General features: G+C 42.1%; 2 protein-coding genes across 6 annotated transcripts; one reads left to right on the top strand and one right to left on the bottom strand.

Annotated features, from left to right (window-relative positions):
* Window positions 1–1,357: 1,357 nt before the first annotated feature.
* Window positions 1,358–20,857, top strand: sec16a (SEC16 homolog A, endoplasmic reticulum export factor). Of its 5 annotated transcripts, XM_077585624.1 has the most exons (32): window positions 1,358–1,458; window positions 2,698–4,957; window positions 5,516–6,133; window positions 6,232–6,386; window positions 6,486–6,574; window positions 6,693–6,816; window positions 6,896–7,097; window positions 8,144–8,327; window positions 8,406–8,548; window positions 8,692–8,753; window positions 8,823–8,961; window positions 10,002–10,244; window positions 10,312–10,409; window positions 10,484–10,565; window positions 10,670–10,787; window positions 10,855–10,966; window positions 11,056–11,161; window positions 11,259–11,399; window positions 12,058–12,171; window positions 12,263–12,464; window positions 13,199–13,644; window positions 13,713–13,760; window positions 14,908–15,072; window positions 15,193–15,279; window positions 15,364–15,420; window positions 15,513–15,633; window positions 15,877–16,020; window positions 16,107–16,186; window positions 16,854–16,928; window positions 17,194–17,253; window positions 18,704–18,764; window positions 18,838–20,857. In XM_077585624.1, the coding sequence occupies exons 2-31, from the start codon at window positions 2,765–2,767 to the stop codon at window positions 18,752–18,754; spliced, it is 6,459 nt and encodes a 2,152-aa protein (XP_077441750.1). In that variant the 5' UTR covers window positions 1,358–1,458; window positions 2,698–2,764; the 3' UTR covers window positions 18,755–18,764; window positions 18,838–20,857. The 5 variants fall into 5 exon arrangements, 4 of the variants coding, with proteins under 4 accessions (XP_077441750.1, XP_077441747.1, XP_077441749.1 ...); XM_077585621.1 differs by having other exon boundaries at window positions 2,698–6,133; XM_077585625.1 differs by lacking the exon at window positions 1,358–1,458 and having other exon boundaries at window positions 3,882–3,917; window positions 3,983–6,133.
* Window positions 20,363–24,388, bottom strand: LOC144063786 (uncharacterized). Its single transcript, XM_077585628.1, has 6 exons — window positions 23,908–24,388; window positions 23,714–23,834; window positions 22,631–22,743; window positions 22,429–22,528; window positions 22,132–22,253; window positions 20,363–21,200 (listed from the first exon to the last, which is right to left on the bottom strand). Exons 1-6 carry the CDS (start codon window positions 23,996–23,998, stop codon window positions 21,103–21,105), a joined length of 645 nt encoding a protein of 214 aa, XP_077441754.1. The 5' UTR covers window positions 23,999–24,388; the 3' UTR covers window positions 20,363–21,102.
* Between the last annotated feature and the right edge of the window lie 80 nt (window positions 24,389–24,468).

The following is a 24,468-nucleotide window of genomic DNA, read 5'->3' as shown; positions in this document are numbered from 1 at the left end:
TTATAAAGCTTTTTTTCATCCTGAAATTTCATCCCAAATGCATTTTCTTTGTACTGCACTGATAGGATGAGGCCTGACAGTATCCCCTGATCTGCGCATCCTGTAAAGACAGTAAAGCCCCCATCTACACACCTATACACAGTCCTATCGTCCATTCAACACAAATGACTAGCCCTATCTCGGCCATCATACACCTGCCGAAGCTGGGAACTCACTCTGCTGCCATTGTTCAGTACAAAGCATGAGAGATCTAACTGATAGTCAGGAGGGCTCCTTGGGGTTTTGTCTGCCAAATATTAAAATATAGCTTTTCTGTAAACAGGCAGGTAGACAGAGCCCTCCTGCCGATGAGCGGTTGGGGGGGGGGGGGGGGGGGGGCGTGCGAGTGTTGGAACGCGGCCAGCAGTGGCCGGAAAGGGCGCTGATGTGTAAAACCCGGAAGTCCGTGGCATTTACCCCGTAAGACTGAGGAGGAAAATTAATTCTGATGTAAAACAAATGTGAGGCAGATTATCAATGATGAAATGCAAGTGCTAGGTTGAAACATTAGACAATGCATTAATAATAATAATAATAATAATAATAATAGTTAATAAACGGGTGAAAAACACTGTACAGCAATCATTTTGCTCGATGGAATTTTCCGTAAATCGTTAACACCAATACCGCCCCTTAGTGGTTCGTTACCTACATTACAATTGCACAGTCACAACTTTCTATTATAGTTGGCCAAAATACTGATAAGCAAATCTTGGACTAGTTGCCGGGGCACACTAAAAACACATGCACATTCACACTTATGGACAATTTGGGGTCTTCGGTAAACCTACATAACATGCTAACGTGTTTTAGGAATGTGGAAGGAAGCCAGAATACACGGAGAACACGCAAACTCGATACCGAGATTCAAGCCCAGAATTTAAGGGTGTGAAGCAGACGTTCTAACCAACCACAAAATTGCGATTTTCTAAGTGCTGTACAGTAAATATCTAATGGTGCGCAGGCTTCCTTTAGTGGTAAGCAAAATAACCACAGCCCAAGTACTTGTTATCCATCCAGGTATTAGCTACTGCTTATCCAGGGTTTTGTTACGGGGTTACCGACCAGCTTTGCATAGTATTTAATGAATATGTGCAGTACATTTGAACTGAGTCATTATTTTCATTTTATTATAGTTGAGTGTTAATGTTCGAGCTGTGCGTGTGGCCTACAATACAAATGTTGGGAATAAAACCTGCAGCTCATTTGAGAAACTCAGGAGTGTTAAACCACTGTGCTTGCCCTTTTTTCCCCATTCAGAAATAGAAGTATGTCCCCTTTAAAAGAAGAAGTTGTCCCCCCGCTCACCGCGAGGAAGTAACTGTTGTTTGGCTGGTGACGCTGCTTGTACACGTAGCCTAGTAGGATGTGGCCATTGAAGATGGTGGCGGTGTGTCAAACTCGCTGTCCTGCGCATTTGTAAGACTTGACCCTTAATCTGTATGTTTTATTATCGCCCGGCGATCGTACCGACACACGTACAAACAACAACAACGCCGTTCATTTCTGAGTTTAATCCCACTGTTTGACGCGGAAAGCTTAAGTGTTTCCCCCCTCCCCGCTGTTAGCATAGGCTAGCTAGGCGGCGATGCTAACAAGACCCCGAATGCTAACGTTAGCACACTCAGGGTAGTGGACCTTGTTTTTTAAAATGCAATCGCTGGGTGACAAGCGACCCGGTACGGCTCGCCGGAGAGCCCTCGTCGGGTGTGTTTTTGCAAGGGGTGAAGTTTCGAGAAAGGCTGTTCAATATGAGTCCAAAATCGGGGCATCTTCCGGCGACTTTGGACCGCCGTGTTTTGCTAGTTCGGTGTTAAGGACATGTTGGGGTGGGGGTTAAGCTGTGGAGGAACCACGTTAGACGTCGAGCAAGCAACAAGAACTCCTTACGGAAAATTGGCATTTCGCTATTTAATAATGTATTTATGGAGGAATATTCGAGTGGCTGCATTTTCAACAAGTGGTGGATGATGATAATACGTTGATATCGTGTTTCTTGGGAGGCTAACTATGCGAAATTGTGTGGCCATCCGAGGGGTTTAAATGGAGAGCAAACTTAGAACCGGTCTCAACGGACTTTAAGCAAGAGGCCAGCTAAACCCTGGACACTAGTGCCAAGGCACAGTTGACTTACAATCTACCGATAACACTCTCGCCAATGGGCAATTTAGAGTCCTTAATTAATCTAAGATGATGATCAGTATTAATTGTCTAGCACAGTTGTTTTTTAATATGTTGTTTTCTAGCATAGCTTACTTTTGCCTATGTCATGATATTTTAGCTAGGAAAACTGCACTTTCTATGACCGGATGTTGATGTAGTGTAGAATGCCAATGGAAATGGAAACCAAATCACAGACGGTGTAGTTCAGGTCCCACTTAGTGCCGATGCATGCATATATTGTCTTTGTATGATTGAAATTCTGCCGGTACTTCAGGTTCCTCTCGTATTTTGAAAAAAAATCCATGTTGGGTCCATTGAGGATTTGGTTGTTTGTCTTTTTATGGTGTGTGATTGGTTCCCGACCAGTCCAGGGTGTACTTTTCCAGGTGCCACGTTGTACAGTATGACTTAACGGCATCACAGGCTACTGCACAAACATAGGTGTGGTAAAATCCACATGTTGCCTTTTGCTAACCAACTGTTCTGTCTATACAGCTACAACTGATTTCAGCTTCTCTCGTGAGATCTTCTGGATCGACTTGATCGTCACTCGTCTGCTGCCATGCAGCCGCCTCCCCGGAGTGGACCGCCAGGAGCCTCCGGGCCTCCTCCTCCTTCCGGACCAAATATGTTCCGCAGGACCAGGCCTCTCAAGCATACAGCAGCCGCAACAGCAGCAGTAAATGCTCCAATGCCCCCACTCTCTACCCAACCCATGACAGACCCGTTTGCTTTTGTACGAGCCCCACCTCCTATGGGTGCAGGGGGCGTCCCGGTACCCCACAGCAACTCTCTGACAACACAAGCCCCGCCTGATTCCAGCTACTCTCTGGCAGGCCCCAGTCTGGCTCCCCAACCACAGACCCTTGAGGGTGTCCCAGTTGCTCCAGCTGGCCCGCCACCGTCCTCTTTGCCAGGGGTACCCATGTTCAGCCCTCACAGTTCCGCCGCAGCCGATGTCCATACGGCATTCACACCATCGCATTCTGAACAAGGTTACTTGAACTCGAGAGACTATTCGTCGGCCGCGGAGCCGCCATCCGTGCCGTCATTCCCTGTACCAAGTCAGACATTTAATCAGGATTTCCACGCGCAGTCTCCTCCTCAGTCTGTCCCCTTCCAGCCAGTGCCTCCTGCTGCCGCCTCTCCTCAAAGGGCCTCCGATCATGGAAGTCGCCCTCCATCCGTTCAGAACTATTTTCAGCCTACGAGTGACCCTCCTCAGCAGTCTTTTAATACACAGCCGCAGGCCCAAATGTACCCCTCGAGCGCCCCTACCCCTCCGACACAATTTGGGCATCCCCCGATGCACAATCCGCTCCCACACCAGAACCCGGTAAATACCCCCTCTCATTGGGTTGGACCAAATACGACCCAACAGCATAACTCGCATTACCAACACCAGAGCTACTTCATGCAGACTTCTGCTCCACAAGATGCGTGGTTCAGTCAAGCGCCACAGGACCCAGCCTACCACCAAATGGCGACCGCTCCGTCACACCTGCAACCTCAGTCAGACCCTGGATCTCATCATGTACCAAACATGGGGCCCCAGCCTGACTCTGCCGCCGCGATGGTTCCGTACGTTCAAGATACTGGTACGCTCTCCATGTTTTTCAACGATGATGTAGAAAACGAGGAAACCTTAGCTGGAGAGCGGAAAAAGATCCTGAACGGTGTTCCTGAATCCTCGCAGCCGTTGAGTAATCCTCAAGGTGCGCCTCCTGTACACAGTGGTGCTGCAGATCTTCCTTTTGATAACCAAGGATCTCGTTTTCAGGACCATTCGCACATACCTTATATGAACGATGGAAACGCTGCGTCGCAAGGAAGGAGTCCAAATCCCCCTGATTCCCAATATGATCATGTTGAGAATTTAGAGTGCGTCCCAAACCAGGAAGTGTTGCCCAGTGAAATCCATGGTAGTCCTGGGTCACCTGCAGTCCACGGAGCGGACACCAATGAAACCGGCCCCAACCTGGAGACTCCGGATTCTATTCTCCGACCGATGAGATCTGCTAGTGCATCATCAAACTACAGCAGTATGAGTCACGGAAGTGGGACTGCCGGTCGCCGACACCAGGGTGTCGTCGGCACTTTTATTCAGCAGGAGAGCCCGCGCCTCGCTGATGATGCGCACTTGCCTTCCGCTACTGTTGCTGCCGCCGGAGGCTACTTTGAACAGATCGACTCGTATCCAGCCGGAGGCGTGGCCACGCAGCCGAGCTCTTCGGAGCAAACATGGCCCACTACGCCGAGCCCCCCAAAACCGACGGGTACTTTCCAGGCCAGTGCTAACAGCTCGTTTGAGCCCGTTCGCTCCCATGGGGTCGGGGTGCGCCCTGCCGAGGTCGACAGAGCTAAAATGGTAGCGGAAGGTGGCGCGGATCCTACGCCGGGCAATCTGGAGCAGCCACCAGATAATATGGAAAATATTTACGGGCCAGGTCACCCGCTGCCGATTGGTGTACCTCACCTGCCAAACCCCGCGGTTCAGTCTCACTCACGACCGTCATCGCGTGCCCTTGGCGCCAGCCGGCCCTGTGAGAGCCCCGCCACGACTTTATGGGCACAGGGTGATCCTTCCAGCTTGGGCGCGAGCATTCTCTTGGCCCCCGCTGCCCCAACTGTTCTTGCTCCATTAAGGGAGCCTAGTGCAGATGTCATCCAGCCTCCTGAGGACGGCCCACTGGACCTTCATCCTCCTCAGCGAATCCCACAACAAAATTCCGAGAACCTTGAGAACCCACCAAAGGTGAGTGAGTTAGACGCTCCAGACTCGCAGGGTAACCTCGGCTATGCGTCTCTGCTTGTGTCTGAATCGCTCCAGCAGCCTGTTCTGATTGCACCACCTGTGTCCAACTACGTGATTCCCCCCAGTACTATTGCTCAAACAGCCAGTCTAAGTACACCCCCTATAAGAACACCTGGACAGGGTGTAAGTATATCCCATGCGCCTGTTCTTTCCCCCAATCACAATCCACTTAGCCCACCTGCTACTTCCCCAATCCCTGTTCCGCTCAATCTGACTCGAGAAAGTGCCGAAGCCGCAACTTCCGGATTGGCTTCGGCACAGACCCATCCAGTCCGCCCCTCTTTTTCTCGTGGGCAACCGCTGAGTGGAGACCCCCACTTTCCTCTCCCGGTTAATCCATCTTCTCTCGCAGATGCGTCTGTCACCAATCATAATCAACCCTCAAATTATGAACTCCTTGATTTTTCTATGCACCAATCACAAGGCCAAAATCAAGCGTCTGGCCATCCTTCTGCTTTACACGAGTCTCAACAGTCTAGTAATGGATTTTACATGCAGGTCACCAAAGATGCGCAACAAGGGCTAAGGGTGGACAGGAATGCTCCTGTTCAGACATCAGTCCCTTCAGGTACACCGCAGGTCACGGCAGCTTCTTTACCATCGGCTCCACCCGTCCTGCCGGCTTCATCGCCATCCGCTCCACTAGCCCCAATAGCTCCGTCGTCATCCGCCCCACCGGTCACGCTGGCCTCTTCGTCAAGCACAGGGGTGCCGCTGGCTTCTTCCTTACCAGGCGCACACACTCAGCAGCCCCAACCAGAACCTGCAAGGATACCAGAGCCAAATGCGGCACAGGGGCAAGGTGATGTCTCTTTGCCCGTAAGGGGGGTGCAGCCTTCCCCTGGCCAGTATCCTGCCCAGATGCAAAGTCCTGCAACTGCAAGCGTTCCTCCGGGGCCGCCCCTTCCCGGGTCTTCCCAGCAAGTTGCTGCAGAGCCGCCACGACCACCATCTTCCGCAGGCAGCCAGCAGGGCTACGGCCCCCCTCCTCCTCCTGGCCCAGGGCAGATGTACGGAGGCTATTATGGAAACTATGGAGAATACCCTGACGGCCAAGCACCATATCCTCCTGGTCCATACCCACCTGGGGATCCGAGAGCTCAGCAATATTGTCCGGTATGGCTTAGACGAAATATCTTTATTATTCATATATGACTGTTACTGTGAGAGAGAAAAAAAAAGCTAAGTCACAGAATTTTTTTTTTTCCTCTCAGGAGGGACCCTATCGAAGCAGAGGAGATCCTTGGTATGGCAGGTATGACGGCCCCACCAACCCAGCTTACAGAGACCCGAACTATCAGTACCGAGAGCCTCAGCCGGAGCGACCTAGCTCCAGGACCAGTCAGTACTCTGACCGGCCCCCATCCAGGTCAATACAAAAGTCCCGTGTGGAGCTGATTTTCATTCGTGCTGAATATTGTCTACAATGTTTTGTACTTAATCTTTGTCCTGCTTCCTTTTCCCTTAGGCAAGGCTATCCTGAGGACTACCACAGAGCGAACCGAAGTGCCTATGATGAATATTATGCAAATTACGCCAAGCAGTATGATTATGCGGGTATGAGATTTTTATAGTTGTCTGAATTTTATTTATTTTTTAAACAGAATTGCAAACTTTTTAGTATGCATGTAAACCAAACCAAAACAAAAAAAACTTCTCTTGCTCCCTACACAAGGATACAACTATGGCCAATATGATCCCCGATACAGAGGATATTATGATCAGTCCTATTGGTCCACTTATGATGACGCATACCGAAACCGAGACAACTACTATAATCAACAAATGTATCCTGCCAGGTAAATTGAGCAAAACGTGCTGAATCTTTGCTGCGAACGCACCGTCTTGCTTATATAAAATGAAACATATTTCTTACAGGAAAGAAGGTTATGAGGACCAATGGCGCTACTACCCCGGTTATGATAACAGCTTTGACGACGACTACCGGCGGCGCGCCGCCGACGCATATAACGACGACTTTGACCGACGCAGCGTACATAGCGAGCAGTCTGTTCACAGCGTGCACAGCTCTCATAGCCAACAAAGCAGACGCAGCAGCTTCAGCTCAAGGTCGCAACAGGTATGTGTCGTCGTCCCCCCCCCCCCCCCCCCAGTAAATTAGTCTGAAAAATACTTTGTTTGTATAAATGAACCACTGAGAACTACAGTGAGCTAACTCCATTTTTGTTATTTTGTAGGAGAGTGATTTAAAGTTGTGTAGTTTCTACCCAACAGCTGCCACAAAAAGTTTAGTGTAATATTGTGGTCTAAGTATAATTGTGTCAAATCTTTACATTTTATCATGAAAAATGATAAATAACTTTCATTTATACTAACATGCAGATGCACTGGCACCCGACAAGTGCCGAGTGGGAAAATGGATTGACCTCTATGTGACAAAATTGGAATGACCAGTATTTAGCTGAATGGTTATACATTTTCTCTATTCATTTTTGCACTTATTAAGAAAAAAATAATGATCCCATGAATTGATGATGAATATATTTTCGTTGTCTGTTTATGCCAGTGATTTTTGATGATAGGCAGAGCAATTAATTTTGCACGACATTGCATAAGGTCCAAGTCAACTGCTTATCCACCCGTTGACATTCATACAACAGAATAATAGTTTTGTGTTCAGCTATAAATGTCCACATTTCAAAAGTGTGAGTGAAATGAGATGAGATCGTTATTTCACCATGTGCAGTAATCGCCCGCATAGTCACTATTCACAAATTCACCCGATTCACATTTAGTTTTTTGTGGATCCCATCACCGGCTAGTTGCACAAAAAAAAAAAATCCCCTGTTGCATTTATTGGTGTTATTTCTGAAGTACTAGTTATAAGATGCCACCAAAGCCTAGTCTAATTTAGTAATTGGTGTCAAGGAAGTATGTTCAAGTGATACATCTCTACTGAGAGCGTTAGCTCATAGTGTTAGCTTGTGTTGTTAGTGGGTTGTCTTTGTTTCAGGTTCCCGTTTATTTATTTTTTGTGATATTTTTGTATGGTGTATCAAAAGATTTTGTGGGGATGTTAAAGTTGTCTGAATAAAGTTTGGGAGACCCTGCCATAGATAATCACTGACTTAACAAGTATTGTTTGTCCTCCCTCCACACTTGCAGAGCCAAGCGTACAGGAGCCAGCCCGACTTGGTGTCAGCAGTCTATGACGCCACATCATCCACGCTAGCCGTGGACTACTCCTACGGGCAGTACCCCAACCAGACCGACGCGTCCCAGAACTACGGCCAGTACCTCTATCCCTCCGAGTACCCGGCTGACAGCACCTGGATCACCCCTGAACAGCGTAAGCATGCAAGCTCTTGATTAAAAGACAACACTCTCGCATCTCTCGCTCACGTGAGCAACATTTTTTTCCCTGTAGCGCCCCCTCGTCCGGCCACCCCAGAGAAGTTCACCATGCCCCACCGTTGCGCCCGCTTTGGACCCGGCGGTCATCTCGTCCAAGTTCTGCCCAATCTTCCCTCAGCGGGGCAGCCTGCTCTTGTAGATATTTACAACTTGGAGGTATTTTTATTTATTTTTTTACAATCACCGTTATTGGGTGTTTTAATTTAGTATATTGCTGAAAATTGGAGGTAGTTTTTCAATCACGTTTTTGTTTTTTAATCAAATATGTAGTTGAAAATTGGTAAATTTTGACTTTACAGACAATGTTGCAGAATACTTTGGAGCAGGAAGAACTACGATCTTTCCCTGGACCGCTTGTTAAGTAAGTGTTTTGGTCTTTTTTTTTTTTTTTTAACTTACACAATCTTACATTTGATGTTATCACCCTCAGGGAGGAGACCCACAAGGTGGATGTGATAAAGTTTTCCCAAAACAAAGCGCTGGCTTGCTCCCATGACAACAACCTCTTAGACAAAGACTCTGCCCGCCTACTTTGGGACTTCATTATGCTGCTGTGTAGACAGAATGGGGTAAGCTTGCCGTAGCATTATGTACAGTCAAAACTTGCTATTTGCGGGAGTTGCGGACCAAGTCCTTGCAAGCCTGACATTAACATAAAAAAAGTCACAACTAATTGACACCTCTCAAATAAATGGTTAAGCACCAATATTAATGGTCAGGGTTCTCGCGAGGTCTTAACTCTTTGACTGCCAAAAACGTTAAATAACGTTTAGTAAAATCCTATGGAGGAGTGCCAAAGACGTTAAAAGACGTTTGTTTCAAAACAGAGGTGAAACTAACCATTTTCTCTTGTTGATTACTGAAAAACGGAATAAGGTAGAAACAAACTTTTTTTTTCTGATGAAAGATGAGAGTCCAATCTTTCTCATTTGGTAGTATGTGTGTTTCCATAGTCCAAACACATCATTTTCTGTGGACCTTGAAAGATCAGTCAAAATGCTTAAATCGGCTGGCACCCACGGCATCCCTTTTCTGAAAACGTCTGGCAGTCAAAGAGTTAAAAAGTCTAAAATTCAGAAACTTAAATTTTAGGCCTTAAATGGGAAAAAAAACACCCTATTTTCATCCCAGGTCTAAAATTGAATTTACCCAAATCTTAAAATTCTTACACCCGCTCTGTCCATCCGTACTACAGAGAATTTTTTTAACCTGTTCAAAATTAATAATCATAATTAATAATAAAAAATAAAAAAACAGGCGTGCGCTGACTGCGCTCCTTGACAGAAAATGCACAGTTGTCACACCTCGTCACAATAAAGTTGTCCTGACAGCTGGTATATGTGGACACCTTTATTTTGTAAATACCGCAGGAAGTGTTGTTGGTCTAAAATTTTTGTCATAAAGGTCTAAAATTTTACTTGGTGATTCCTGCAAGAACCCTGAATTGTATGAATTTAGTTTACACAAAACTATGATCCTAATTTTAATTTTAAAATATTACCCTTTAAAAAATAAATGGCTTACAGATCATTTGTTTACTGTTCTTTATTATTATTATTTTTTTAAATGCCTTATAGACTTTCCTCAATGTAACACTTGTTTCCTCAAGACCGTGGTGGGCACCGACATCGCCGACCTGTTGCTGAAGGAGCATCGCTCCGTGTGGCTTCCGGGCAAGAGTCCGAACGAAGCAAACCTGATCGATTTCAACAACGAGCCGCTGGCCAGAGCGGAGGAGGAGCCAGGAGCTGGACCGCTGTCCCTGCTGTCGGACACCTTCATGACAGTCCCGGAGAATGTGGGAAAAGAAACGGAACGTTTCAGGGAGCTGCTGCTGTTCGGTCGTAAAAAGGTAAGAAGTCATTGATGTTGTTTGTGATTGTTTCATGATGAATCGGAATTGTTCTGCTTCTTAACAGGATGCGCTGGAAGCGGCTATGAAAGGAGGTTTGTGGGGCCATGCGCTCCTGTTGGCCAGTAAGATGGATAACAGGACACATGCACGTGTCATGACGAGGTGATTATGAGCTTAATTTAGTCTTTTATTTTTTTAATTCATTAAGTCATGGTAATTTCCCATCTGTTTGACAGGTTTGCCAACAGTTTGCCCATCAATGACCCTCTCCAGACGGTGTACCAACTCATGTCGGGTAGGATGCCTGCTTCATCTACTGTAAGTGCTTTATTTATTTATTTGTATGTAGGATACCTCGCAATGGATGTCATATTGTGGTGTGAATTTTCTTTTTCTTCACTCGATGTTTCCAATTGGCGCAGTGCTGCGGAGAGGAGAAGTGGGGTGACTGGCGCCCTCACCTGGCCATGGTGTTGTCTAACCTCACGCACACGCTGGACTTGGACACTCGCACCATCACCACCATGGGCGACACTCTTGGTAGGCGGCTACATTTGAATGCGTTTTATATTCATGAGCAGAGCAATAATGCGTTTGTGTTTGCTAGCTTCGAAGGGGCTGATTGACGCAGCACACTTCTGCTACTTAATGGCGCAAACTGATCTTGGCGTTTACACCAAGAAGAGCACCAAGATGGTTCTGATTGGCTCCAATCACACGTGAGGAATCAATGCGCGCGTGTGTGTGTAAATATTCCCATGATCTAAACATTTTAAGTTAAATGATTATTTTTTTATATGCACTTCAGTTTACCGTTCTACCACTTTGCGAGCAATGAAGCAATCCAGAGGACGGAAGCTTATGAGTATGCACAGTCTCTTGGTTCCCAGCCTTGCTCCCTGCCCAATTTCCAGGTAGTTTTCCAAATGAAAACAAAACTGCCATGCGGTGTACATGCCATTCTGTGAGTTTTTGATAACAGATTGAGGAATTGTGCTGCATCTTGTTAAGGTCTTCAAGTTGATTTATGCATGCCGTTTGGCCGAAGCGGGCTTAAGTTCTCAGGCCTTCCACTACTGTGAAGTCATCTCTCGGACTGTCCTCGTGCAGCCATCCTACTACTCCCCTGTATTCATTAGCCAAGTCATTCAGGTAAGCCACCTACCTTGTCGCTAAATACAAACTTCTTGAATAGTCTGTGTATTGAGTGCATCGATACAGAGTATAAGCTCAGCACAGTCAACTTTTGCCTATTCAATTGTATGTTATTCATAAATTCACCAATTCACATTTTGTTCTTATGAAGTTATGTTCAAGATGAGAAGCTATACTCTAAAAACAATTGGGTCAAAAATAACCCAACTATGGGTCAAAAATGGACCGATCCTCTACTTTGGGTCAATTTGACCCAACTTTGAGTCAAGAAATTGGTCTTTTAGTGTAAAACGACTCATAAATAATAGTCAGATTTGTTTATTTGGGTCAAAAAAAATGGGTCATTTCATATAAAATAAACCAGAAAGTTGGGTCAAATTGACTCAATAAGTGGACTGATCCATTTTTTATCCATAATTGGGTTACTTTTGACCCAACTGTTTTTAGTAGGAATGGTGATCTTTGAATGTCTCACGATGCGATACGATTCAATTCCGATTTTTGGGTGTGCGATTAGATTCGAAATCGATTTTCGATTAAGGTAAGAAACTAGGGCTAGGGTTTCAAATTAGGGTTTCAAATTAAGATTCAGCAATGGTTAAAGCTGTGGGGGAAAAGTCTAAACTTTACAATACTGACATGTGTAATTTGACAGATGTCCGAAAAGCTACGATTCTTCGATCCCCAACTGAAAGAAAGGCCCGAGCAGGAGTTGTTCAATGAGCCTGATTGGTTGATCCAGCTCAGACAGCTGGATGGGCAGATCCGAGTGAGTAGGAAGACCATTATTAGGCATTCCAGGAAGAATGGCTTGGACTAAAAAAAAAAAAACAACTCATGCCACTCATTTTCTTCTTTAGACGGGTGCGATTGCCTACACTGCCGACAGAACAAGCCCTGGACAATTCACCAGCAGCAGCCCCAGCTCGGACCTGGATCAGCTTAGTCCAGCTGAACCTTACAACATGACGATGGAGCTGGACGGTCCTGGCCCAGACAATCCTTTGATGAGCTCACTGCTGCCTGGGTCGGCACCGCAGGGAATACAGCTCGTGCCTCCAGGTTTGTGTTAGTGGGATCAATTTATTTAAAAAATGTTTTGTTTGAATTTGCACTTTATCTGCTTCCCTTTCCATTCTATTATTATTATTTTTTTAAATGAATGAATAATTAATCAAATAAAATTATTGTAAAATTAATTAAAGTATGTCTTTTGTTGTTGTTGCTTTTTTACTGGGGGAATGTTAAAATCTAAAAAAATTTGGGTGGTTGAATCACTGTTTAAAAAAAAAAAACAACTAAATACAAATTTTGTTTAAATTTGCACTTTACCTGCTTCCCTTTCCATTCTATTATTATTTAAAAAAAAAAAAAAAAAATTAATCAATTAAAATTATTGTAAAATTAATTACCAGGTATGTTTATTTCTTTGTTGTTTTTTTACTATGACTGGGGCCATGTTAAAATAATGTTTTTAATTTTTTTAATCTTTTTTTTGGGGGGGGGGTTGAATCACTGTTTAAAAAAAAAATACAAATTTTGGGTTGAATCACTGTTTAAAAAAATATATACAAATTTTGTTTACATTTGCACTTTATCTGCTTCCCTTCCCATTATACTATTATTAAAAAATTACATTTAATGATTAGTTAATTAATTAAAATGATTGTAAAATTATGTATGTATTTTTTTTTGGTATGACTGGGGGCATGTTAAAATCATTTTTGTTGTTATTTTGAAATCTTTTTTTGTTTTGAACTCCATCCTGAATTCGAACAAATGTGCCTTTTTGTTAGCTCCCACCTCCATCCTCCAAGACGGAATGGCCCCGCCTCAACCCTACAGCGACGTGCCACAGTTCTACCCAGTACCACCCATTGGGCCACCCGGCCACGTTCCTTTATCAGGCTACCCTTCGCACGATCCCGCCTATGCTCCTCCACACTTCCAGCAACCGGAAATGTACCCGGGAGCTCACCAGCAACCCGGGCTGCCGCCCCCTCACATGATGGGTCAGACGTCACCCCACATGCCCCCACCCCAGGTACCCCAGTCGCCGGTGCGAGGGAGCCACCCGCCGCCTCCGATGCCTGCGCACATGCCGCCTTCGCCCGGGCACATGGGCGGGCACATGGGCGGGCACATGGCGACACCGCCGGAGATGCAGATCAACCAACCGGTATCCCCGCACAGAAGCGCCGTCACGCCGCAGATGGACTTCTATGACCACATGGCGCAGCTGGTCAGCACTTTGTGTTTTTAAACCCCTTGTTGACGTGCAGAACTTAACGTTTGATTTTTTGTGTGCAGGGGCCTGGCAGGAGATCGAGGACCACGTCACAGTCTTCAGTACACCGGGTGAGTTGGTGGTTCGCTCGTGAAATTAACTAATATAATAATAATTTTTTTATCACAGAACTTTACCCCCCAAAAAATGCAAAATACAAGAAAATACATATCTATCATTCAATTTAATTAAATTTTTTACTTCAGGAACACCTTTTTACGGAAGGAATACATTTTGTCAATAAATAACAATGGCGCCAACAAAAGTGTACAATTCTATTGCTAAAAAAAAAAAGAAAGAAAGAAAATTGTATATAATCAAATGAACCAGCTAAACAAGCGTTGTCATAAAAATGTCATGACCAAAAAACAGGACCATAAAAGCAATACTCATAGGTAAAGTTCTGTAATACTATTACTGTTTATTAAAACTTTCCCAAATAATTGCATATTAACTCTAACACTGCCATTGACGGCTATAGACGTCAAAAATTCATTTTGAACTATTTTTTATTAGTTTCACATTTTTTTCCCACTTGTTAACAAGAGTATGACAACCTAGAAAAAAATGTTATTGTACATTTAGAACAGATATTAAATTTGTGATTAACAATTGAAGTCATGCGATTAATTAATTACAATTGAAAAATGTAATCGTCTGACACCCCTCGTTTTTTAATAATATTTTATTTTTTTCGATTAGGGGCATCAGGTGATTAAAATGTTTAATTGTAATTAATCACGTGACTTCACTAGTTAATCACAAATTTAAATATGTTCTAAATGTACAATACATTTTCTAGGTTTTCATACTCTTGTTGACAAAAGTGGGAAAAAAAAGGTGAAACTAATAGAAATAGTTCAAATAAATTTTTGATATCATCAATAGCAGTGAATTAGTTAAAATAATAATAGAAATAATTGCATATTGAATCACAATATTGAGGATAAAAAAATTGCAAATGTAGATTGTTTTCCAAAATCAGTACAGTAATTGCAATTTATAAAAGCAGTTTATTTCTTTACATTTACTTTTTATGCTTGCTTATATGATTTTTAGCTTTTATACAATCCAGTGCTTGATTGTGTTTTGAAAATTAAATTGAAGGAAGCAAATTATTACAGCAAAAGAAGCTTTGTACCAGCAAGCTATTTTGTGTATCGTTTAGCATATTGGCCGGTAGTTCTCCTGTCGTCTGACACATTTCCCGATTTGCAGGCCTCGGGAAGGCGCTCCCGCACCACTTCCGAGTCCTCAACCCACTCTGGCGGGCGCGACAGGAGCAATTCAGCTGTCAAGCAGGCTTCGCCGCCGCCTCCCCCAATTCCTGAGCAGCCCCGGAAAGAGGAGACCAAGAAAACCAAGAAGGACTCTCCCAAAAAGGTTTCATTTTGGAATGCGGATATTCCGATTTACATGTACATTACCGGTACTCGCAAAAAGTTCCGGATTTTGGGTGATATTTCAAGATGAATCTACAAGTCTCGTCTCGTTGACACGCAGGGTGGCGGCGGTGTGGGCTGGCTCCCCACGTGGCTTTACCGGAAGGGCAAGAATGAGGCTCACTTACCGGACGACAAAAACAAATCCGTAAGCTTACGCTTGTTTGCTAAACTTCTCATTTCAAGCCGGCGACCGGCGTTGACGGACGTTTTTTTTTTTTTTTTTTGTCAGATCGTGTGGGATGAAAAGAAGCAGAAATGGGTGGACTTGAACGAACCCGAGGAAGAGGTCTGTACAGTATATGTAATTATTGAGATGTGGCAGTTTGTCGGAAAATACTCAAATATTGATTTTTTTTTTTCCTTTCTCTCTCCTGTTAGAGTAAACCCCTTGCACCACCTCCCCCCGGGTTCCCCAAGATGCCGTCCATGCCTGTTCCCATGGGGCCCGCTGCAGCCCCGAGCAGCGGCCCCCCGGTCAACATGTTCTCAAGAAGAGCCGGTAATTTTTTTTTTGAAAAAAATCACACCGTTTTTAAAGCACTACTACTCCAAAAACTGTGTGCAACATATAATTCAAAAAACGAATCTGCTGTCAAAGATTTTATTTTTTTATTTTTAAATAAATAAATCAATTTTTATTTTTGCCACTCGGAGGCAAACTGAAACATTTTGTGGCAGTGAATTACTCACAGTAATTTCCTGTAATTTAATTGACCATCTTTTGCTAATCCTCCCTCCTCAGGCTTAAAGAACAGATACGTGGATGTGCTGAATCCCGGCGGAGTTGCCAAACCCGCCGGGATGGCTCCTCCTCCTCCTCCTATGGAACTTTTTGCACCTCTCGCACCCATGCCCATGCCCGCCAACCTATTTGTGCCTAGTTCAGGTGCGGGACGCAAAAGCTCAGTTACAATACAATGAAGGGCTGAAAATGTTAATGTTATTATTCGTTCATCACATTTTCTGCTGTAGCTCCCAAAGATCAACAACCTCTCGAAGGCAGCGAAGGAGGAAATCAGGAGCAGATGTCGCCAAACAGCTCTGTTCCACAGGTATATGCTTTTTTTTTTTGCACTTTGGGAACTTGGCACGGGGTCTTTAAATATATAAAAACAGAAGTCTAAAATATTTTCTTAACTAAAAGACAGATTAGAGTCTCTTCTTTCATCAGGAAAAAAAAGTACATTTCTATCTGTTTCCGTTTTGCAGCATTATTCACAAATCTGTTTAGAACTGTGGGTAAATTTGATTTTTTTTTTTCAACATGGCCCTGGTTGATCTCTTTTGCTCTGCTGCCACTTGCTGGCCGTTTTTGTAATAACTACCATTGCTTCAACCGTTCTTTGCAGTTGAGGCTGCATCATGCTCTTGCATTAAAAAAAACATAGAAATACGTCTTTGGGACACTTAAAACAATTAAAATAGAACATCTGCAGCGGGGGCTCTCGCCTGCATACCCGACATAGGAGCGCCATGGGGCAGCCTCCCTGACCACATTTGGCCCCCCCTGCTTGGTTCTCAAATTTTTTCTAAGTCGTTTATACGTTTTGGGGAGCAAATAAGTAAAGAAAAGAAAAAAAAATGTGTGTGTGTGTTTTCATTTAGTTCTTAGTGGTCTTGAATTCAATTTGGTGAATCCTGTTGAAATTCTGTATGGGTTTTGAACCCAAACCCTAATCTCTCCTTTTACTGTTGTCACTCTTTAAAACCTTCCATCAGATGTTCAATCCGACGCTGTTACCGCCTGTCCCGCAATGCCCGCCTCCTGCCCTTGACGGGTCCCATTCTGGAGAGGTGAGATGAAGCTGGGATGCTGCACACCGAATAGCTGACTGTGTGTGTGTGCGTGAGCACATGACATCATCATAATCGCATGTCCATTTAAAGTCTTCGCTCTTCGCGGTGTGTCTTTAATCCAAATTCTTTTCATGTCTTGTTTTTGACAATCATTCCTCTCACCAGCCATTAGCGCCGATTTTAATCCGATGCATGGGAGATGATTAATCAGGCTTTGTGGTTTGTTTTCTTGTCTGCCCCCCCCCCCTCCCGCTGTCCTCAGCTGTCACGTTCTAGCTCAATGAGTTCTTTATCACGTGAAGTGAGTCAGCATTTAAACCAGGTACCTTGTTTATTTTTAAAAACTGTTCCGCCCTCCACCCCGTCCCGACCGCTTACCCACCGACCCGCCGTCGCTTGCTCGCCCGCCCGCTCGCTCGCTCGCACTTGCTTGATACATCACTAGTTTGATCTAATGTTGGGACATGTGCCTGCTTACCTGCCTGCTGTCTCCAGCAGTTGCTATCAACCAAGTGCTTCTAAGAGAAAGTCACAATCAAGTAGATTTGATGTATTTACGTTTTTTGAATGGATGTTTAACTCGTAAATTGTTTTCAGGTTATTACGTGTAATCGGGGAAATGTCTTGGCAACTGTTGAATTTCAATGGCTTTGATCACGAATGTTGAGAAAAAATAATAATAATCAATTATTGACTTTTATTTTTGAAAATGTGCAAAGTGTTCGGAATGGGAATGAACTGAAAAGTATTAAGTCACAATGTGGTTTGAAACAGTAAAAAAAAAAAATGAGATTGGCAGTAAAGTAGGAAACAAGCTAGGTGTTTTTTTTTGAAAACTTTGGAATAGGAATAAAATTTAAATGATGAGATTCGGTCAGAAAATGTGGAAATTACAGCTACATAAATTGTAAAAAAAAAAAAAACGAGAGAGAATTTTGTTTTACATTTTTGGGGAGAATGAATGAGCTGAACAGTTTGAAGTTTTGAATCTGTTAAGAAATTAATAATTAGAAACTAGTAATTAATTTGTTTTTTATTTAATTATTCTTAATTTGGGGATTTTTTTAAAGCAATTTTTGGGAATGAAATGAACAGATTGAAGTTGGAATGGTTTAACTTGGTCAATATGGAGGAGAGAAAAAATATATAAAATTGTTAATTTGGGGCTTTTGTTTTGAAATTAAAAGAAACTGATTCAGAATGGGAGTGAGCTGCATAGATTGAAGTTGGAGTTGTTTAAATTGGTCAAGAAATGTGGTAGTTGGAGGTAAAAATGTTTTTAAAATTCTAAATTTGGGGCTTTTATTTTGAAAGTGTGTGTATAGGTGGGGGGGTGTTGTCTGATAGTTTGTGATTAAAAATATTCTAGGAAGGCATCAGTTTGGCGCAAATATTTTTCTTCACTGTCCAGATTTGAATGCACGAGAGTAAAGAATTCTGGGAAGTCACGGGTCAAATTCTGAAGCATGTTCGTCAGTCATTTGTGGGAAGTAAAGCTTCATTGGTCGCTATTGGTCAACAAGTGAGGCATGCTGTGCAGCCATTGGTCAGAAAGTCAAGCATGTTGTCGGTATGTTGTGATGACCGCAAACAGCTTCATTAACCCTCCATTTAGTCTGCATGGTTACTAATAAAGTCAAACTTGACCTCCACTGTGCATTAAAAACCATGAATAACATTTGCTTAGCTTGTGTGTTTGTAATTTGACTTTAGCATTGAGTTTTGTTTTTGGCTAACTACGGCCACAACATAACAGTCATTTGTCATTACAGAGTCATCCAGGCCTGAGAAATGCACCTGTTGGAGGCGCCGCCTTTTTATAACCCAGCACAGGTGAGGACGGATAAAAAAAATGTTTTTCACTGCGGTTTCTAGAAGTCATCTTGTGTGTTTGCGCTTCCCACAGATCACCACCATGTTGTAAACGGACGACGGCTACCTGGAAGCTGAGACGCACCGAGCGGACGTGCCGCTTTCTGTCCCAAACACTCTTTAATTCCTGAAAGTCTTTTTTTTTTTTTTTTTCTTTTTTTTTTTAAAGCAGACATATTACACAGGCATCATTTAGTGTACAAATACAAACACCTCTTGGCTTTACTGTAAGCAAAAGCAGTCTGTATTTTCTCCCTCTCGTGTCTTAACCCCTGGGCGTTATTATAGTTTGATTAAATTCTTGTATTTTTTGCCAAAATCTGGCATTTCCTTTGAAGTGTGATAACTTAGTCATTTATGAATATTTTTTTCACTTTCAACCGCTCAAAATGTTCACTGGCATCAGACCTATCTATTCATATATAGTTAAAAAAAACAACGTTTTTTTTAATGCCCTCTATGGACAATAATAGCAGTATTATGCTAACAGCAAAATTAAGTATGCTGTATAAAGGAAAAAATAAAGGTCTAATTTGAATATTTCATATGACATATTTAGAGGCTTGAATAAGTCCATAAGTCATAACAATATAATTTTTTTATGCATGCCCAGTTTTTCACAATGGCATTTTTCTGAATAGCACAAAACTCTTGTAATTTTGCCAAAATCTGGCATTTCCTTTGAAGTGAGATAACTTAGTCATTTATGAATATTTTTTCACTTTCAACTGCTCAAAATGTTCAGTGGCATCAGACCTATCTATACATATATATATAGTTTTTATTTAATTTTTTATTTTTTAATGCCCCCTATGGACAATAATAGCAGTATCATGCCAATAGCAAGACTAACTATGCTGTATATATATATATATAAAATAAAAGACTAATTTGAATATTTCATATGACAGTTAGAGGCTCAAACAAGGTCATAAGTCATAACAATAGAATTTTTTTATGCATGCATTTTGTATTCATTTATTAGCCTTTGGCGCCAACTAGTGAATTTTTGTGTTAACACTTTAAACACACAAATTCCTCTATTTTCATGTTTATGACTCATCAAAGAAGCGATTGCATCAGTAATCACGGAAAATGCATTATAACACGTCAGGTTTACAGCATATCAAAAACTGTAATTTATAATGGGAGTCAATGAGCCAAAATCGGGCATTATTACAACAACTTCGTGTGAATCTCTCCCTCCTGTTTGGTAATAATTATAAATTACAGCATGGCGCCAATTTGAACTTCTACATTTTTAAACAATCCTGGTAAAATGTCAGGTCCCTAGTATATTTTTTCAAATGCTTTTTCTTTGATGAAAAACAGAAAAAAGACAGAAAATGGACAAATAACGCCCAGGGGTTAAACGTGCGTCTGATTCTAGAAAGGACTTTTTTTTTTAAATTCCTCTGTGTGTTTTTTTTTTGTAATGATGTTCTTGTGGAGACATTAGAACCACTTTGTCTTGTAGTGCGTCGTCTGCTGTGTTGTGTGTCCCCCCACCAACCAACCCCCCCTCCCCAAAAGGAACCAGACTGGATGTGAGGACGCTGCATGTTTCCACATATTTATTTATAAGCCCTCCTTGTCAATCAAACGACTCAACTTTCAAGTCCAAACATCTTGTCTCGAGTGAGAAGTGACCAGCAGGAATCTTGAACCACCACGTGCAAAAAAAAAAAAAAAAAAAATCTATCCAAATGTTTGTATATCAGATCGATTGTATTTATGAGCTTTAGGCATAAAGGTATGTGTGTGTGAGAGTGTGTGGAGAGCCAATTTTTGTGTGATTAGCTTTGACGAAAAGCATTTACAGCAAATGTCACCAATTCATGTTACTTGTAAGTACACACACTGTAATTTACTAACGTGATTTTTAATGGAATTACTTATCAGCCCCGCCGGACCTTCAGCTCACCTCGTATTTAATTCCATCTTTTTGTTTTGTAGACTTGATTTGAAAAGGTCCCCTTTTTGTTTCAGCAAATTGGTCATATGAAATGCAAGAAACAAAGGCAAATACTTAATAAAGGTATTTTTGCGCTCGAGCACTTTCAAACGTGTCTGTTTATTTTGCATACGGCGTCTTCGTGAAAAGGTTATCTAAAACTCACTCAGTTTGAAAAGAAAAATTAAATTGCGCTTTCATGCTCAAATGTGGGATTGTTGAAATGTAGGATGTGAGACTTTGAAGCTGGGATGTTTGATTTGGTATTTTTCATAAATGGCACAGCAGCAACACATTTACTCATCATAGTAGACTCAATATAAGCTCATTCAAATATTTGATGTACTAAAGGGCTGCTTGTGCTTTGCGAACAGCAGCCTCCAGCATGGTACGCTCGCTAAGCAACTGGCGGAGAATATCAGCATCCATCTCCATCAACATACCTACAAACAAACATATGCAGTAATTAGAGCTGCACGATGTGGCTTGAAAATGAAAATTCCCAATTTGATACCCCCAAAAATCTGATTTCTAATTTTAATTGACCCCCCCCCCCCCCCCCTTCAATTACACCATTGGATCATACACACTGAAAACCTTCCCTGATGTGGCACTTAAATCTATTTCTAGGCTACGGTGGATATAATAAGTCTACACACCCCTGTTCAAATTACGGTACAGGCTGTCAATAGTTGTTTCCATTCACCCATTCTTATTCGAATTTTTAAGAAATGCGAAAATAAAACTGAATAAAAACGCTAGAAATTCGGAAAAGGGCCCAAAATTCACAAAAACGTTTTTACGCTTAGAGGGGGTGGCTTTTAAAGCGTGTCGAAAAAAGGAAAATGCGAATTTTGGCTATGGAAACGGGTTTTGCAAATAATCGCTGGCAAGACCGGATACACGTCGCACGTTTTGACCGGATATGATGTCACACGTACGTTTGTCGTCACAAAGCAATGTCGGACGATGAAGTAAGGTTTTGTTGGGGGAAACAAACAGAAATCTTTTTGGAATTAATGAAAGAAGCGTATAATAATGCTATTTTAGATGGACACCAGCAAATAAACGCTACGGTTTTATCAAGAATTACAAAAGAAAACTCGACGTCATCGCACGGCGATTACATCCTGGTCTTCTGCTTCTTCTTTTAAATTACTGGTGGCTCACATCTCTATGGTGTACACCGCCACCTAGCGGTGGAGTCCCCTCTCAATATTTGCAAAAGAAGAACAGATAAAAAGAGGGCTTAAGTCGCATGTCCGTTTTGCGCATTTTCAAGAAATTCGCTTAAAAGATCGAAACAATTGGATGGAAACCAATAATTTGTGGATTTTTTTCCCAATTATGAGACTTGCTGTCTCTGTGGCTCACCAGTGATTTCATGCGCGTGAATCTGGTCTAGTTCCTCCACTTGAGTGAAGAGCTTTTCTCCCAACCCGTCGGTTTCCTCGGCATCCGACGTGTCGCTTACGTCGGTCTCCTCGATGCGCTGCCTGCACGCAAGCACACACATATCACGACATATTAAAAATATACATACACATTAAAAAAAAAAAAAAATTATTGGACCGCAGCACAGTATTTTCTTATAATAATTATACTGAGAGAGAGAGCGAGAGATTTTATAGGTTCCACTTTTGAGTGCACACATGATTAAAAGGGACATACTGTTGTAAAGTCTTGAGCGCTGCATTCAGCTGCTCTTCCAGCTGTTTGGGATCCGATAGAAGCTTTAACACAGCCTCCCTATGCTGCTCCAGTAACATGCCTTTGTGGAATTCATCACAAACACATTTCCATGCAGGGATTTCGAGTCAGAATTTTTTTTTTTTGAATTTGTGTTTATATTATTGTCACGCAGACAGCTAACCTGTGATCTTCTGTGAGTATCCAGTGTTGTAAGTGTCCACCAGGTCAAAAAGCTGCTCGCCCAAAGAGTCAGATGACACGGAGCCGTCGTCTTCTTCCTTACTTGATATTTTGCTGTAATATACAAACAAAGAATTGAAGCCACCATGAAATGGGAAAAAAAAATACATTACAGGATTAAAGCCGTAACCTCATGAGAATAAACTTACTTTTCTAAAGAAAAAAGTTTTTATATTTTCTTTGAGCAAGTCCTACACACTCAATATTAAAGTTGTAATATTACGTGCATGAAGTCATATTTTTTGAGGGGAAGTGAAACCAGGATATGTAGTGGCCCTATTACTCTTTCTCACAGATAATAAATTGATGTTGATGTGCAAAAAAAGAAGAAGTTTTAAAACATTTTTATCTTGAAAATATACAGCTTTAATGATGAAAACATACAACTTCATTCTCATAACATTTTTTAATACAAAAGTAGACTTTTAATTTAAAAAATATTCAATTTTTTTTCTCGAAAATACATGTCAAGACAAAGTCATGATGAAAAGATGTGATTTTATTTCTCTCTAAAAAATATATACAACTTTCTTTCCTGTACAACTTTACACCAAAAGTATAAACTTTCTCAAACATATGCAACTTTTTATCTGGATAATTTAGGACTTTACTCTAATGCAGCTTTTTTTTCTCTTGAAAATAAACATCTTCCATCCATCCATTTTCTTACACCCTAAACTGGTTGCCAACCAATCACAATAATCTTTATCTGAAAAAATATAACTTTTTTTTTTTTTTTTTTAAATATACAACTTCTTTCTGGAAGACATGGAACAAAAAATGACTACTGTTTTTGTTATGTTCTTTTAAACTTTAAATTTATTTTTTATTTTTATCCAAAAATAAATATCACTTCATTCTCATTACACTCTTGACTTTAATCTTGAAAATATGTTGGGTTTTTTTTACATTAAAATTTATTTCTTTTTTTGCAGTCTCTAAAATACAAAATCATTCCATCCCTCTTTCAACATAGCCCAAGACCGTTCCAAGTAATCCATTCCTACGTTTTTATTTCGTGTACCTGTGCTCCTGGTGCAAATCCACCTGCAGGGCTCTAACTGCTTTCTCTACAGCCGTCGTGAGCATGGCTTCATCCTGCAGCATCCTACTCAGGACAGGTGCAGGAAGCTCCAGCAGCATACCTGGGAGCAAAATAAATAAATAAATAAAATTGAATACTTTTGCAGGAAACATGCATAACACATTCACCCTCACCTGTAAGTTTCCCAGCGTGCTCGCTGTATTTGGGGGAAATCCGAGTGTAGAGCTGCTCACCAAGTGTCTCCACATCATTATCCTTGTCCATGTTTCCTCACACATTTAATGTGACTGCGACCGTCTGCTTACTAATGCCTCTCAAACAAAATTAAAACAAAAAGTGTTCGAGCCTTGCAGTCCATAGGCCCCAAGTTGTGGAATGCATATGTTTTGAGCTTGGCGCTGTCTCATCAGTGGACAAGTGTAGATTTTTTTTCAATGCAGCTGAATAATGTGTTTTTTATATTTCAGCATATTGTGACGTTGCACCAAATTACAATTTCCCATTTGGTCAAATTTCCGTTTTGATGTTATCGCGGTTTAACAGCGCTATATATTTACTTTAGCATTGGTTTATTTGTTCAAGTTGAAGTGAAATCGTGTCGTTTTTTCCTTGTACGAGGATTGCAACTTGAATATCGAGTGCTGTATGTACACAAACAAGAGGCGCATAATGATGACGTAAAGACCCATTGACGGACGAAGTGAGGATGTGTTGATCCGCTGCTTTGGTGGTAA

This window comes from Vanacampus margaritifer, chromosome 14 (genome assembly GCF_051991255.1).
Source record: "Vanacampus margaritifer isolate UIUO_Vmar chromosome 14, RoL_Vmar_1.0, whole genome shotgun sequence".
Lineage (NCBI taxonomy): Eukaryota > Metazoa > Chordata > Actinopteri > Syngnathiformes > Syngnathidae > Vanacampus > Vanacampus margaritifer.
The sequence above is the reverse complement of the archived record's forward strand: the minus strand, read 5'-3'. Positions and strand labels throughout refer to the sequence as shown.